We start from the raw sequence: 16,345 nt of genomic DNA, 5'->3' as shown, positions 1-16,345 counted from the left end.
TTTTGCTGTATGACCTAGAACAACGGACAAGAAGTAGGCCTATTATCTGTCCATACACGTCAAGTGATATGGTATTTGACCATTGCGATGTACGCTTTAATCGAGTTTAGGGTTAATATGGCAGTGAAATTCAAGAAGCCCGTTTTGTTGACGGGTGACCCGTGAGGTTGCAAAGATATTAGATACTTATCAAGCATTGCTGTTGTTTGTGTGCAGGTGTTGCGTAATAAAAACTGAAGGACGTATTATTTCTATTCCTGACCTCTGCGAGACAAAACCACCTGTGACACGCTTTCTGACCAGAAACGTCCCACCACTCCATAATTGAGGGAGCTTGACAGAACGCACCTGGAACGTTCACCAAAAGTGTAAAAATGGCTGAAGGAATCAGAGTATCTTTTTCCAAGGGGAAACGTCCGAGGTAGGTTTTTATTATTAAACGTATATTAAACATTGCTGTGGAATCAATCGGTGACATGTGCGAGTTTTTCATTCGAAATCAGTAATTAACATAGGCGAGTACATTTTGGTAGGTATATCACAATCCGCTAGGGGCGCCACAGTAGAAACTGTCCAGCGGCAGTGAAGTGCAAAGCTGTGACAGGCCTGCTGACAGGTGGCGAATGACATCCTTTTTGAAATCTCTTTTTTAGCGCTGTGTAGACAAACCAGTACAACCCATTGACTTAGTAAGCTGTCAATCAAAGGCTAAACCTCGACGATATGTTTTTTTTTTTTTTTTTTTTTTTCAGATTAGGACTGCATCATTGTTTTTGTAATTTATAGCATTAAATAGTGCAAAACATTTGCAATATAATGGAACAAACCCCATGAAAATTGAACGATGCGAAGTACGGTTAATTTGATGCGCAAGATTACATGCTGTTTACTGAGGCCACCCCAGTCATGCGCGTATGGTGCTATGTGCGCAGGTGTGGTACAATTATTACACAATATAATCATATAGACATTTTTTAAAAAGATATTTAATTAATCATTCCTCTTTTATTTATGCCTTTATATAATTGAAAGTCATTCAAGTTATTTTTTTAAGTAAGAAACCTAGATACATGTATAAATTACCCAGAGAGAGAGCTTTGCCCTGATTGGTCATTGGTCATGTGAGCTAGACAATTAACCTTTTTCATCTTTTGCGGAAATACGAAGTGCGCATGACAGGAACCGCGCGCCACAGGGGTCATGGTGGTCTTCTGCTGTTTCCAGCATGGCAATGCTAGGTGTAGATGATGTACAAGGTGCGCATATAAAAAGGTCGTATGAAGCGTGCATTGCTTTCTGTCAAACTAAAAAGGTGGCTGAAGCACAGAAATGCGTAAACTGTAGGCAAGAAACAGCTATTTGGACGGAGAATCAAGCAATTAAATATTTTCTTTCTCAGTTTAAATACGATGCGCTTTACAACTAGACTTCACCTAAGCGTCCGAGCCTTGGCTGCACTTTCAATAGTGATGACGAACTAAAGCTACGGAGTTCTTTTAAATGCTTCCGATAATAAAGATATGCGAAAGAGACTCGTTATTTTTTTATATATAAAATCAAAATAGCCAGTAGACTCGTACACAGCTTTCAAGAGTGTGGACAGGTGCGCAGGCCTACGTCTTCACAATTTTGTACATGTTGTATGCAAGCTGTGGCGATATCACCTCATGTACCGGCAGTGTCAATTCATTACGATTTTTATGTCTTGTTTGAAGGATATCTTAAGAGATTTTTAAAGTGATAAAATGAAAAGATTTCCTGCATTGTTTGACTCGTAAATACTGTGTATACAGGTAAAACTGACACGCAGATCGTTCGTCGGTGAACTGATTAAATCGTTTGGTACCTGATAAGGCATCAGGTGTTACTTGTTCAATTGTTCGGTAAGGCGGGCGGCCACAACTACGACCTTTCCTCTGTAATTAAAACCTTTTAAGCGTTAAATAGGTGAGACAGGAATTCTCGACTCTTTCCCAGACGATAATTAAAGTTTACCGTGTCTTACTCTAGTATATGCACAAAATTTACGACAGGTAAAAAATGTCAGCCTTTCGGTCTGACAAGTATGAAAATTTTGTCAATCTGAAACAAAAACAAAATTATAGCAAGAGCCCAAATTATTTGATTTTTAAACGTTTTTATGCGTATTTTCGTCGTTTTCAATCACAGACAATTAAAACATTCAAATAAAGTGTTTCCGACACATTTCATACTTTTCAACTATCTAAGACAGTTAAATATACGTAGGCCTACTTTAATACTAAGCATATTTGTATTACTTTACAAATTGTACTTTACACGTTGTTGGATTATGTTTATTATCCATTTTGTCTTTACCATACATGTATTATGTACGTGTAGCTTACAGAAAGGCTTTTCTGCATTTTTTGTAAAAATATGCCCATTGAATTTTCCAATTCTCTTGTCATTGAGTTCAGAAATAAATAACTTTGTATTTTGCCGATAACGCGTTCAACAAGAGCCGATGTACTTTCTTCTTCGTATGTCTCTGTTGATCTTGATAATATGAGCCCCGTTTGTACAAATCAGTAATAGGCCTACTGTAAGTATGTATACGGGACTGAATACATAATAATAAAAATTTTATTAACGTCTGTACACAAAGCCCCACACACAGGGTGCTCTGCTGCGCCTGAGTGATCACTGCTGGGCAGTGGTCACAGGTGCTTGGCTGAGAAGTGAGAACACTTTTGGTGTAATTTAGCAGTTTGAAAACTTCAATATCTTTGTTGCTTGTAGAAATATTTTAAAAATTCCAAAAGAATTCCTCTCTGCTTTGCATTACCTTTCAGAAGATATAAGTATTATAATTTTCTGATCAGTTTGAAAATTTTTCTGATATACCTTATTTTGGGGCAAAAACTGAAAAATTGGTTTCTTTAATTTCTCTTTTACCGGAGGACCCACGATCGCCGTTTCAACGTCTAATGAATGACACCATTTAGTACTCCAAAATCCTGCCAGCTATTTTTAAAGGGCTTCGTTCATATTTTATCGTTGATAAAACAAAATAATGCGTTTATTGAAAATCTGTTAGGGGCTCAACAACTCCATAACAAAAAAATTGGATCAAAATGACGCTACGGGATCGTAGCCTATACACTCGTTACCAACTCTGCCAATTTTCGTGATATACTCTTGTTCAAGGATGAAGTTATGCCCATACCGATTGCTATCTCACCTGAAAATAGAAAGGTGTTATATTGACTATTAAAGCTTTGAGTTGCCTAAGCTTATACATTGCTGCGATGAAATGTAGTGACCATTCCCACACCCTATCGTACTAACTGTGGATCGATCTATCTCCAAGGGGATTCTCGCTAAATTGCAATCATTTAAAGAGGCTTATATGACTGTCACGCCTACTGAAACTGCTAGGGGTAATAATTTATCGTTTGGAAGCTTCAGAAAGCGTGCTAGATATCTAAGCCGCTGAAGCTATTGAGTCTGAGGACAATTAAAAAAAAAAATTAAAAACTTCTATTTTCAAAAAGGTTTTATAACTAATTTGACTGGCTGTTATCTTTTACATTGTGTTATCTATTTTGATATCTTAAATTCTTAACTCTCCATATATTTATATACATTATACTACACATTTTAATATCTTAATTTCTGAACTGCCTATTTATTTGGAAGCCAGTATAAAAAGTCGCACAGCATTGCACTAAAGTCATGGTAAATGCTCTTGAACAACGAGAGAAGGAAATTGATGACCCATTTTAGATACTTGGACTCTCTGTTAACAGGCTAATACAATTGTATTCAAATACCTTAGCGCTGTTTTGCAGCACAATGACTATGGGTAACCTGAACCATGAAAAGGATTGCCCATCGAGACTAATTCGAATCATACCTCTTAAGAGATTATTACGTAGGTATAGCCATCAATGGCGCATCTATTGTTAAATTTGTTTTTTAAGATTTCTCGAGGGACTAGTAAGACGTTTAGGCCACACTTTTTTATTTTTATGGATGACATCCTGCGCGCGCACCGATTTTCGTCCGTTCTCCAAAAAAAAAAATTCCCCTTCCCCCCCCCTCCCCCCCCAAAGGAAGTCGGTTGTCGCAAACGTCGTTATTGAATTTGCCGGAAAATGCAATCGGTAATCCTCGGCTAATTCCGCAAGCTCCATACTGTCATTGTCAACTGCGGAGACATCCGAGTAGTTCCGAGTGCGGAAAATGAGCTTTCTGCGCATGCGTATTATCACCACGTGGAAATATGGCCGCTTTGCCGTCAAATTCATCTCTAGCATTAATTTCAAAATACACGACAATTAAAGTCATAAAGAGAACGGGGGCCGTCGTTTTGGATTGGTTTGCCATTGATATTGGACATGGAGATATCACCCTTTTACAATTATACGAAAGGCTGGCCGCGGCCAGCGATCATCGCCCAGAAAATTTCAGTGACATTCTGTCCAAAGCAGCACATACCAGGTTTTTTTTTTTTTTTTTTTTTTTTTTTTGTAGCGAAAAAAGGGTCGACAAGAGCGTCGTGGTATTTGGTGGACTGAAGGTCGGACAGGCCACCCGACAGTTGGCTGCTACGTGTGAGTCGAAGTAGACAAAATGGCATTATTACCAAAATGGCCGAAATTACCTTTTTTAGATTTGGTAGTAGGAAGCATAGGCCTATCTTTGCTTCATTTTTTTAACAATTCTGTGAAGTGTTTACAATGCTTTAATTTTCTGAGAGTACAAATAAAGACACGCTGTTTATTTGATATTTGTTTTATTGATTGCTATACCAACAGAATGCATGACATAACCTTAAATAGATTTGGTAATATGCAGCATATATATTCATGACTTTTTACTTTTCTACGAAGTAGGCCCTATTCACAATGCTTTAATATTTTGAGAGCATGGATAAAGACATGTTGTTAGTTTGATACATGTTTCTTTGGTAAATTAGTGTTTCCAGCTGTGTACTGAAAACATAACTTTTCTTAAGCAGTTTTCTTTTTGGACTGTTTTTTTTCGCCCGCTCGCTCCGATTTTGGGGTCCCTAGAGGATGTCATCCATAAAAATAAAAAAGTGTGGCCTTACTGCTTTGGCTAGAAAAAGTTGCTCACAGATTCCCTAATAAGGTTGATATCTGGCGATGGTGATTTGTTTCTCGCCATTCTGACCCGGGGCAGCAATCCTGTGGCACACTGTTAAAGATCGAGGTACGTTCAGTTTACGCACCATATAGGGGCGGATCCAGAGATATTTTCTGACAGTCTTCCAAATTATATTTGTTGATCCATCCTCCATTATTGACCGTCTTCCGACAGAAAAAATTAGATACATGTCAGTGTTAACTCTACAAACTGACCGTCTTCCAGAAGACCCAGAAGACGGCCTAAAACCGCCCCTGACTGTATCTAACCTCAGCAAAAATGTCCACATAATAACTGTGGCCCTGCTAGAGGGTGCTTAGACTAGACCAATGAGGAACAGTAAACGTCGGTTAAAGTAAAAACTACAGGGTTATTATCGTTTGTAGGTTCTGGAGGTTCTGGAGGGGGCGGGCCAGACAATTATACACTGAGTATCCTCGCAGATATAGAGATCTCGAGATCTTGCAGGACTGATAATTTTTAATCAGAACACAGCCTTGGTAACATGTGTTTTTATTGGGAATGGCTCTGTTATAACCTTAATATAATGGTGCCTCCATACTCTGTATTGCACAGTACACGTAAAAAACTTTTCTCAATTTTGCAGCCGACTAGACTACATATACCCTCATCACTGCACACGTATTTAAAGAAATCCACTTGCCATATAGTTTTCATATGATCATCTATTGTATATATACTTTTTTATTCTTTATTATCTGCCATCCAAATATTATTTCCTCAGTGTCATTATTTGAAGATTCTGCTGGAATTAATTGCAAGGCTTTGGCTCTTCTGCGGTCCTATCTTAGGTACCTAGGCCTAGTATTATCTAATTAGGGAACTAATCAACATTGTCCCTAAAGCACCCGGTATCATTTATCAGTAATTAGGTACATTCATTACAATATCTACAATAAAGGACTTTTAAATATGAAGCGCGTGAAGCTGTATAATGTTATGCCCGGAGATGATAAATGGAGATCATTAAGCTAGTTGTTCCAAGCCATAAGTCTAGCTTATTCTCTTCTGCATTTTAACTGTGAAGGGTCACGCGCGGCGCTGTAGTTTAAAAAGTCCTCATTTTTTTCGGGACATTTCTTGTACCTATTTTTAACAAAATTTGTAGTTTGTGCACAGGTATGTGACGGAGCTTGTTTACAATTCAGTTCGCTGTTAAGATAATGCCAAATTATATTGTTTACACATAGGGGCAAATACGGACGCTATTGCAGAAGCAACACAGCTGGTACACGCAGTACCTCGGTATGGACCGTTATGTCAGACAATGGGAATACACACAGCCGTCCTCTGTATGAGAGATGCAGTGAAATACCAGGACAAAATATCCAAGGGGGGCACGGCGCGGGTCCTGTGAATGATATTTGGTTACTGGAGTGGCCTCCCGAGGACGAGACCAGACCGGTGTCAGCAAAAGACAAATGGCACGCTTTCCGGCGTTCCCAGGGGTTGGTCATAGCCGTGGTGTTCGTGTCCCTGGCGCTCCAAACCAGCCTGTCGGCAACATTGGGTAAGTAATCATATTGGATAAGGCGATGGATTATAAGGCTATTAAGTTAAGGATTAGTGATTGAGGCTATAAGTGATCATGCATATGGTTATTTGATCATAAGGCTAAGAAGTAATTATACGGCTAAGTGATCGTAAGGCTAAGAAGCGATTATAAGGCTAAGTGATCATAAGGCTAAGAAGCGATTATAAGGCTAAGTGATTGAGGCTAAGTGATCTTAAGGTTATGTGATCATGAGGCTAAGTTATCATAAGGGTAAGTGATAATAAGGCTCTATATTGAAGACTAGGGAAAAATTCGGGAACTTACTCGTATTACTGATTGGTGTGAAAAATGCAGTTGCCACGTGCGTTTAGCATCATTTTCTGCCATAGAAACCACTTTCTTATCAAAAACTTGTGCTGCACCCAACCCTATTCAATTCAGGTATATATATATATATATATATATATATATATATATATATATATGCATACAGGTACTATATGTAGTAGGCATGTTTTGCATGCGTTCCAAAAATAGTGAAATTACCAACCTAAAGAATGCTCATAGCTCAAACTTCTCATCAGAACTTTCTGTTCCATTTTGCCTCCTGTTCCTCTAGAGATTTCCAAAAAAGTGATTATTATTTACCCTACCCTATTATTAGAATGTTACATAGTTTGCAGATGAAGTAAGGTCTATTCAGATGCAGCATCTTGGCTGATTGCTTGTTACACGCAATTCTTTTTAGTGCATTAAAATGTACATATACCGGAATGCCTTGTACTCATATTGTCCGCCGGGAGGACGTGGGTTTTACCCCATCCGAGGACATACCAGTCCTTCATAAACGGTGCCTGTGTGTCCCAGCTTGGCATTCAGCGGTTATCGTGGTTGAGGCAGAGTAAAGTGCCTGGTCTGTCAGCGAGAGATACTGTTCGTTTGTTAGCTTTGAGCGCCTCATACGACAGCCGGGCTGTATCCTCCCCAGGGAGGCGAGACGGCCAACACCCAGTCTGCATCAGGGGCGGATCCAGAAATATATATATACTTTCTGACAGTCTTCTAAATTACCTTTGTTGATCCATTTTCCATATTTGACCGTCTTCAGAAAGAAAAAAAATAAATGCCCGCCAATGTAACTTAAAATATTCTGACCATCTTCCGGAAGACCCCGAAGACGGTCTCCGTCCTCCCCTTGTAAGGTGGCTAAAAATGGCCAAGCGTCCATTGTAAACATGTATATATTGAAGTGCGGTATAGAAGGACCAAACTCTACTTGTTTACTTTAACTTGTAATAAATGAAAAAGAGTTATAAAGTGTCGGGTTTGAAATGTTTTAACAATATAAATGAGTAATTTATGAAAGAGATGTGACAGAGAGAAAATAACAATAGTTTAGAGTCAGTAGCTCTGGGATAAATTGAAATAGAATATGCAGTGAAGTGTTAAAAACTGTTTCATTATTGACCGAAAACGACCTCAGAAGAGCCCAACATGTGTAATGCACATAGCAGTTTTAACTTTGATGTTGTGGCACAGGTGGTGATGGCGGTACTTGTAGATACAATGTACTATACTGCGTTGAATAACATGTTTGTCTACGTTGAATAGCTTGCTGTCACAAGCGCGCTACGTGCCAGGTTACCTCGAGCGTCCACGAGATGTGTTTAAGGCAAATATATCGTGAGAGCAAGAAGTCTCTTTATAACTTCTTGGTGAGAGGGTGTTCGTGTAGTATTTTACGTACATACCTAGAGAAAGAATAAGTATTATACCTGATGCATCTCTGAAGATCTACTTTACAGATAATCCCCGAAGAAGGCCCAGGGGCCGAAAGCTTGGATTATATGTGACATCTGTATAGTAGATCTTCAGAGATGCATCAGTGATAATACTTATTTTTTCCTTTAAGATCTATACGGTGAATTGACATGAATCTACATAGAGAAAGTACTCGCATTTCGCCGTGGGTTCGACCCCATCTGAGGACATACCAGTCCTCCATAAACGGTACCTGCTATCTCCCCGCTTGGTATTCAGCGCTTATAGTGGTTGAGGCAGGGTCACGATCACATAACATTTCTTCATTTTTGTGGTAAAATATTAATTTATTTAACACGTAAACAAAAGGTTTGTTGTTTTTTTTTTTTTTTTTTTTTTGTTTTTTTTCGTTTTTTTTTTTTTTTTTTTTTTTGTTGGTGGTGGCGTTGAAAGGCTATTTTAATAGATTAAAATCTGTTTACTGGACAAAGGAGAACCTGTATTTTTATAGTGGCCATACAGTGAAATACTTCAAGGTGAGATGTTTTTATCATTAAAATACTGTGGCATTGAATGCGGAACCATCACGCGATAGATTGTAGGCTATGGTACAGTATATTGCAAACTGAAAGCGAATGCAGTTGTAATAAATCAACTATAAAAGTTACATAATTTTTGTGACTTCGAAAGGACGTTAGGCACTTTAAACGAAAATAGAAAAAATTGAAAGTTGCAACGTTGACATGAGAACTCTTCAAAAGTTATATTAAGACAAAATTAGAGAAATTGATTATTTTGATTTAAATAAATTATGCAGTCAATATTTTGAAGCACTTTTCATTTAAGTCCTGTATTATCGGCCTTGTTACCGCTTGGGGAATGGATTTTAGCCAACTGTCAACCCTTTCAAATTTGGGACTGTTATATATATTTGATAATGGACACCAAATTCTACATCGGTGTACATGAATTTTATATTGCGGCCGATTTTTTTTTTTTTTTTCTTGTCACGTATTTGTGAGTGTGGGCAAAATGCTTTTTCCGAGCTGTCACGAGCGCTGGGTAACAGAAGATTTATTACATATATATTTCCAAGTTTGTCAAGCGTCAAATTTTACTCAACACACAAATAAAATATGTTTACTTTAAGTATGTCTCATAAATCAACTAGATATGGTACTTAACTTGTTATTACAATTTTTTTAAATATTTGCACAAAATTCTGTTGACATTAATGTCAGATTAAGTTATTTCAATGTGCCATGGTCTGTATATTTGCAAGGTTTCATTTTCATTGTTATCATTTATTTATTTATTTATTTATTTATTTATTTGTTTATTGCAGAAGCCATCCTCCCCTGCCTTCTAATGGAAGACGACGAATACCCAACGACCAGCTGTCAAACCGCTCCAAGTAACGCCAGTGTCGTGGCGCTCCCTGGGGGTGGTGCGTCCGTCCCTGGGGGTAGTAGGGAGGCCCCTAAGATAGAAGGCCTCTCTGGCAAAGGCGGAGTTTTGCTGGCAGTCAAGTTTGCAGTGGAGATAGTGGTGAGGCCGCTGGTCGGGATCGTGGTGGGCAGGTACGCTAATGATTCCATAGCAACTGACTGATTCAAGAGGGGAGAAGCTGACTGATTGTCTACGTGACTCACTGACTGACTTACCAACTGCCATCTGTCTGATTGACTAAGTGACTGACTCTACAGACTGATACCTGTCTAACTGACTGACTGATTGACTAAGTGGCTCACTGACTTACTAACCGACTGACATCTGACTGATTGACTAGCTAAGTGACTTACTCTACAGACTATCTGTCTATCTGACTGACTAATTGACTAAGTGACTCACTGACTGACGAACTGACTGACGTCTATCTGACTGACTAACAAAGTGACCGATTGAAACACTAACCTACAGAATAGATGGATGGATGGACGGAATGATGGAAGAAAGGGTGGAAAAATGATATGATAACATTGTGCATATACTCCAATATTGTGTTTTATATAACTATTTAAACCATCTTTAAGGTTTGGCCACAAGTCGCCTCTGCTGGTTGGGTGTGTTCTAGATGCCGCGGCAACGATAGGTAATTTTTAAATTCCAATTTAACTAAATGTTTTATTCTTATGCTTGAATCAAACGCAAATACTGTTTATATAATATATACATTTAATTGGTTTGATTGTGAGTTTTCCCGTCATATTTGTAGATTTCCCTCTGCTTTCGATGGTTTTGGATACTTCGTGAAGTACTTTGATTTTACAAACACACATTATTTGCCTGCGTATGTATAACACGACAGCTGAAAACATATCTTTATATTTTAAGTGAATGATAATTTCAGAATAATTTAATGATGGTATAATTTCAGCTTTTGCATTTGTAAAACAATTCCCTCTGCTGATTCTGATACGCATGGTTCAGGGTCTGGGGTCAAGTGTCACATATGTTGCTGGTAAGTTTACAGACTTCCCCTTAAAATGATCACCTGAGAAGTCTTCTTCTGAACATAATAGTGTTTATTTCTTTTATTATTTTATCTGAGCCCTACAACACCATAGCAGTCATTAAGTTGTTCAACGATACATTTTGTCTACTTTTAAGGACCGAATCTCTCTCTCTCTCTCTCTCTCTCACACACACACACACACACACACACACACACACACACTACGCACGCACGCCAGCTGATGCACGCGTTCATATTTAATTAATTTTTAAAAATCTGACGTTCATTTTGTAAAGCAACTGTTTTTCTGCACTGTTCTGTTGTAGCTGTGACATTACTTGCTGAAAGATTCAAAGATAAAAAGGAAAGGACAAAAGCGTTTGCAGTGGCATTTGGAGGGTATGCAGTTGGAATGCTAGGTAGGTAGGTAGTTTGTGTTGCATGGCTAACTTAACTTCTCTATAATAGAGTCAGGATAAGGCGTGAAGATAATTCCATACATAAATTCCCTCTAGACACAGTAGAATTAGACAGAGACATATCTGCGAATATCTAGTGGAAAATCCATCTGTGGTTCTTGAAGAGAGTAGGCAAACCTATGGGTTTTCTTGGGGGTCACAAGGATATGTCCATTCAAGTCAATTTTATTTCCAGTCGGTATATTAAAAAAAAGACAAAACGCAAGATATATTCAGGTTTTTGGACCAATTCAGATGATAACAGTCAAAATATTATATATTGCTTATTATTTCAATTTATTAGATAATTATTCAGTGTTCCATAAAATTGACTTGTATTTATTCTGTTACTCATCTTTTAAAGGTGGTTTTTAGTAAATAAAATAAAATAAAAAAAATGACCTATTTTAGGAGGTTACTCCATGGGCAGTGTGTTATACCAGCTATTGGGCAGACTGGCGCCTTTTCTTCTACAGGGAGGTCTCAAATGTTTTGACGCAGGTAGGGATAATATAATATAATATAATATAATATAATATAATATAATATAATATAATATAATGCAATAAATGTATCCAATTATCATCATCTCAAATGACATTGTGATTTATTGCTTTAATGTTGTAGTCGTACCATTTATTCGAACAGCCAAATGCGTTCTTGGAAATTAAATAATTTTTTTTGTTTTCTCTCGTTCATCTTAGGGCTACGTTTGCTGGTTGTTTGCCCCACAGCGGAGGTAAGATTTGTTATCGAATAAATTCAGTTTTCTAGGATAAAAGGGCGCAGATACGTCCATTTTAAGGGAATTAGATCATTTAGTTATTCCATTAAGCCATACAGCTACTGGGTATAGTGAAATTGAACGCTTAAAACTGTTAAAACATTAGAACGAACGAAAAAAAAAGACCCTGGAAAATATTTGATAATCTCGTAACATTAACTTTTTCATCAGTACCAGTATGAGAATGATTTGTCTATATAGTCAATTTATTAACTTCTTATTTTATTATAGGGTACTGATGACGACAATAAATCGTTTAGGATCTCAAGGTTTCTCAATATATTAAAAGACCCGTATATTATCCATGCCTTAGGTAAGTTCTCCACAAACTGCCTTGTTTTGGAACTTAAAACATATAAAGGCATGCACATCCAACAGGGACGAGATCAAGGTTGAATGTTCCGTTTGGTTTTCATCGAACTGTTATTCGGTACAGCACAACACGGATCCAGTGCATTTTATTATAGCTGCTATGCCCATTGAACACCGTAGGTTTTAAACAACGAACAACAACCGACCGTGTCTCTGCTCGTAACAAATTTATCAATTATGTGTGGCCAAACGATATTTTCATTTCTGACCGATACTTTTAATTATTCAGATTCTTTTGATGATGCTTGTATGTTAACCAGTGTTTGCACGCCACTCCCTTGATAAGTACCCCGAGTTTCACATTTAAAAATTCGTTATTTTTCACCTTTGTAACAATGAATGTTGAAAAACTTCTTCTTTGTAGGTTTTGCCTTCGTCGTAAACTTTTCCTACTCCCCAATATTAGCAATGGCGCCACCGTGGCTCCTACAGCGAGGAGCACAGGAGTGGCAAATAGGTAGGTGCGCCGCATTTAAATTACAACATGACCCGCCCTGGTCCATTATAATTAATGCCCGGGACATTAATGACGTCATTACTGGGTTCATATGGAAAGTCGCCAAAGACACGGAATTGAGAGATGTCATGCACCTTGCGTATTTATCATCTATAACGAAATTTGGACACGATAGTTTTAAGGATATTAGAACATTCAATTATTTCCAATTGAGTCGTCACAGAGGCAGTATTGAGAGATGCCATTTATATTGCATGTGGCCTGTGTTTATAATTCTAAAACGGAATTTAGACATGGCCATTTTAAGGGCATTAGATCATTGGAATATTTCCATTAGCTAATAAGACCCCATTAGTGAAACTGGTAAAACATATGGAATGAGCAAAACTAGGAAATAATCAATGATCGTGTATATTTGTTAAAGTTTCGATTCCCGAGAATAGGTATCATTTGACTCGAATTACTTCCGTATTCAGACCATTTAGAGGGCGATGAAGTTGCACCAAAATGAATTTCACACATGAATAATTAGATGATTAACCCTTTAAGGATATAAGCATCAAAATAAGCATTTGTATTCAGAAAATAAAAACTATAACAGGGGTGTATAGATCGTAATTTTGTGAACGGTTTTAGATGTACCTTACTGTTGAGGGGAAATTGCTAGGCAAAGTATTATTCTTATTGCTGTTTAAATGCCTTTCCGTTTTATTTTATTATTTGATCATACAACAGACATTAACATGTACAGGAAGGGAATACTTATCTATATGATACGATGAAATAACAAAACACGAGGGATTTATTGCCCGGCTTATAAAAATCTTCAATACTAAGAGCATTAAAAGTTTTTAATTTAAGCGCGAGCTTCTTTTTACCATGTGCTGTTGCCAGTCAATTTGACCTATTTGTACATGTTTATTTTCAGGTGTATTATTTGTGGTCTCAGGAGTTGTCCAGCTTATGATGCAAGAAGTTGTAAAGCGACTATCCAAAATACTTGATAAGTAGGTGCCTGTCTCTTCTATACATCAAAAATAGTCAATAAGTACGCGCTTTTCTCTTCTAAACACAACTGATGCGTATACAACACTACTTTGCTTTTTTTTCTTTGCTGTGATAAAAGTAGTCCATTGATTTTTGAACGCACAGAAGACTTTGATGGCGCTCATGAATTACCACATTCTCCGTAAAGATTGGCACCATGAACTACCCTGTGCCTATAATATCTCCTGCCATGGAAGACTGTACTGTTTAACTATGACATACAGCAACAACAGGTTTAACTCTCAAAACTTTACTGAAACCAAACTATTGGCATATACAGTTAATATACGTATCACATCGTACATGTGTGCTGTAGTCTAGTCATATATATTAGTTAAGTAAACTCAGTTAAGTTCATTAGGTAAACTTAACCCAAACTATATACATGTTTCAGTTGGATTTTAGCTGCATCAGGACTGCTCTTATTTGTAACTGCGTATATTTCGGTAAGTTTATCTCCCTGAAAAGCTGAGGGCCTATTTTTCAAAAGAACTTTAGGCCAAAATCTGGTGTAAGCCTACAAACTAAAAGTTTTAGCAGATTTGACCCTTTACAAATCAGATGCAGCTTTGTTCTCAAATTCCTTTGTAAAAAAGGCTTTCCTTATTTATTTATTTATTTATTTATTTATTTATTTATTTAAAGTGTTTTGCTGAAGACAAGATTGGTTCACGTTGAATTTAAAAGTTTAACTCTCTCACACCTTTATGATAAACCAAGAAACCAAAACTGCACCTGCTTATTGAGAGTATTTTCGCTTTAATAGTACCCATGGACGAGGAGTGTTTGGGAAGCTCTGGCACCGAACTGTATCTTGTGTGCTGGATTTGCCTTTGTGATTACAGTCGTGTCGCCCATAGTAACCAACCTCGTGGAGCTACGTCACAACTCCGAGATAGCGCAGGTGCTCGGACTTTCCAGCGCCATGTTGTCTCTGGGGTTCGCTGTTGGTGGGTATAGCTTACCTTGCATAACAGGTGTCAATAGTCAAGTCAATTTATGGGTTGGGGTTTTTCTTAAACTATAAGGCTTCTTTTCGTATCTCATTCAAGTCAATATTTCTCTTAAAACAAAAAAATAACATTAATTTGAAACCATTAGAGTAACAGTTTGTCACGCAGTCAGTTGAAAGGGAATCTCTCTTTCTCTCTTTCTCGCTTTGAGTAGAACAAAGTCCTAATCCATAATCCACTTTGTTTTTTTTTAAGGAACGTCAGGTACTGGGGCACTTATGGCCGCTACAACGTTCGAATGGTAAGATTATTCAGAGAAAGGCCTTATAATTTGTTATTCTGATGTTAAACTTGATATTTTTCTTTCTTCCTTTTTTATTTATAACACCCCTTGTCAATCGCCATTCTCTTTGTTGGCTTTGTGACGACATAAAGACAGAATCACAAAATTAAACATTAAACATGGGCATACATAATCACATAGTTTACTCTATAAGCTCATTACACATAAGAAGGAACAATTATATATGTGTGTGTGTTTATTCATTTGCATGTTTGATCGTCTTATTAATTCTGATATCTATTCACACTGGCCTATCTGTACACATTGCAGGGCATGTTACCTGGTTGCATTCGTGTGTATCTTATACGCATGTTTATGTCTGATAATGATCTGTCATCCAGTGCCAGAAGAGTGTTCGGTAAGTGTAGAAAAGTTATTGTTTTTTTCCATATTCACATATTCACTATTCACCAGATACCGGTATTTTTTTTTTTTTTTTTTTTTTTTTTTACAGTTGGAATAGTCTACCTTTTTTACAGTGTAGCATGCCGTGCGTCACCTTTTTATTATTCCTTTTTTTTTTTTTTTTTTGTTAACATGTTTATTTTTGTCTTGCAGGAATAATTTTAGATTGGTTTAAGAAACCCTGTATTATACTCTGTTCTGTATTCTAGGAAGAAAAATCTGATGGAAAAGCCTACGAAAGATGTCCTTCCGATGAAGAATAAACGGGTTAAAAAAACTTACGGTGCTCCGATATGATTTCGTTTCTTAAACATCATTTACCTTTACCACCATTTTTATTTGAAATCTAGAACATTATCTCAGGTACACAATAATATAGGAGTCAAGTTGTCTGCATAGAGTTAATTGGAATGAAACACATTTCCTTCGTGTGTGGGTGTGTTTGTGTGTGTGTGTGTGTGTGTGTGTGTGAGAGAGAGAACGCTATACCTACTGTGCCATGCTGACTTTATTATAGATATATTTATTTTCATTCAATTTCATTCATTTGCTTTATATCAATTAATTATTGAAAAACTTATTTGACTGAATAAAGACAAGTACAGTGAAAATGGAGATACTATTATTTTTGAAGAACTGTTCAAAAAATTAATTGATAAAT

At 37.2% G+C, this 16,345-nt stretch overlaps 1 protein-coding gene across 1 annotated transcript; it reads left to right on the top strand.

Moving 5' to 3' along the window:
• Positions 1-16,299, top strand: LOC106177145 (synaptic vesicular amine transporter). Its single transcript, XM_013559834.3, has 16 exons — positions 1-421; positions 6,345-6,664; positions 9,756-9,990; positions 10,444-10,502; positions 10,788-10,871; positions 11,192-11,284; positions 11,735-11,824; positions 12,028-12,062; positions 12,339-12,420; positions 12,844-12,936; positions 13,865-13,943; positions 14,378-14,429; positions 14,750-14,933; positions 15,192-15,237; positions 15,550-15,637; positions 15,894-16,299. The coding sequence occupies exons 1-16, from the start codon at positions 375-377 to the stop codon at positions 15,945-15,947; spliced, it is 1,641 nt and encodes a 546-aa protein (XP_013415288.2). The 5' UTR covers positions 1-374; the 3' UTR covers positions 15,948-16,299.
• The last annotated feature ends 46 nt before the right edge of the window (positions 16,300-16,345 follow it).

The sequence above is a fragment of the Lingula anatina genome, chromosome 10, assembly GCF_051362555.1.
Source record: "Lingula anatina isolate TDL-2025a chromosome 10, LinAna3.0, whole genome shotgun sequence".
Lineage (NCBI taxonomy): Eukaryota > Metazoa > Brachiopoda > Lingulata > Lingulida > Lingulidae > Lingula > Lingula anatina.
The sequence above is the reverse complement of the archived record's forward strand: the minus strand, read 5'-3'. Positions and strand labels throughout refer to the sequence as shown.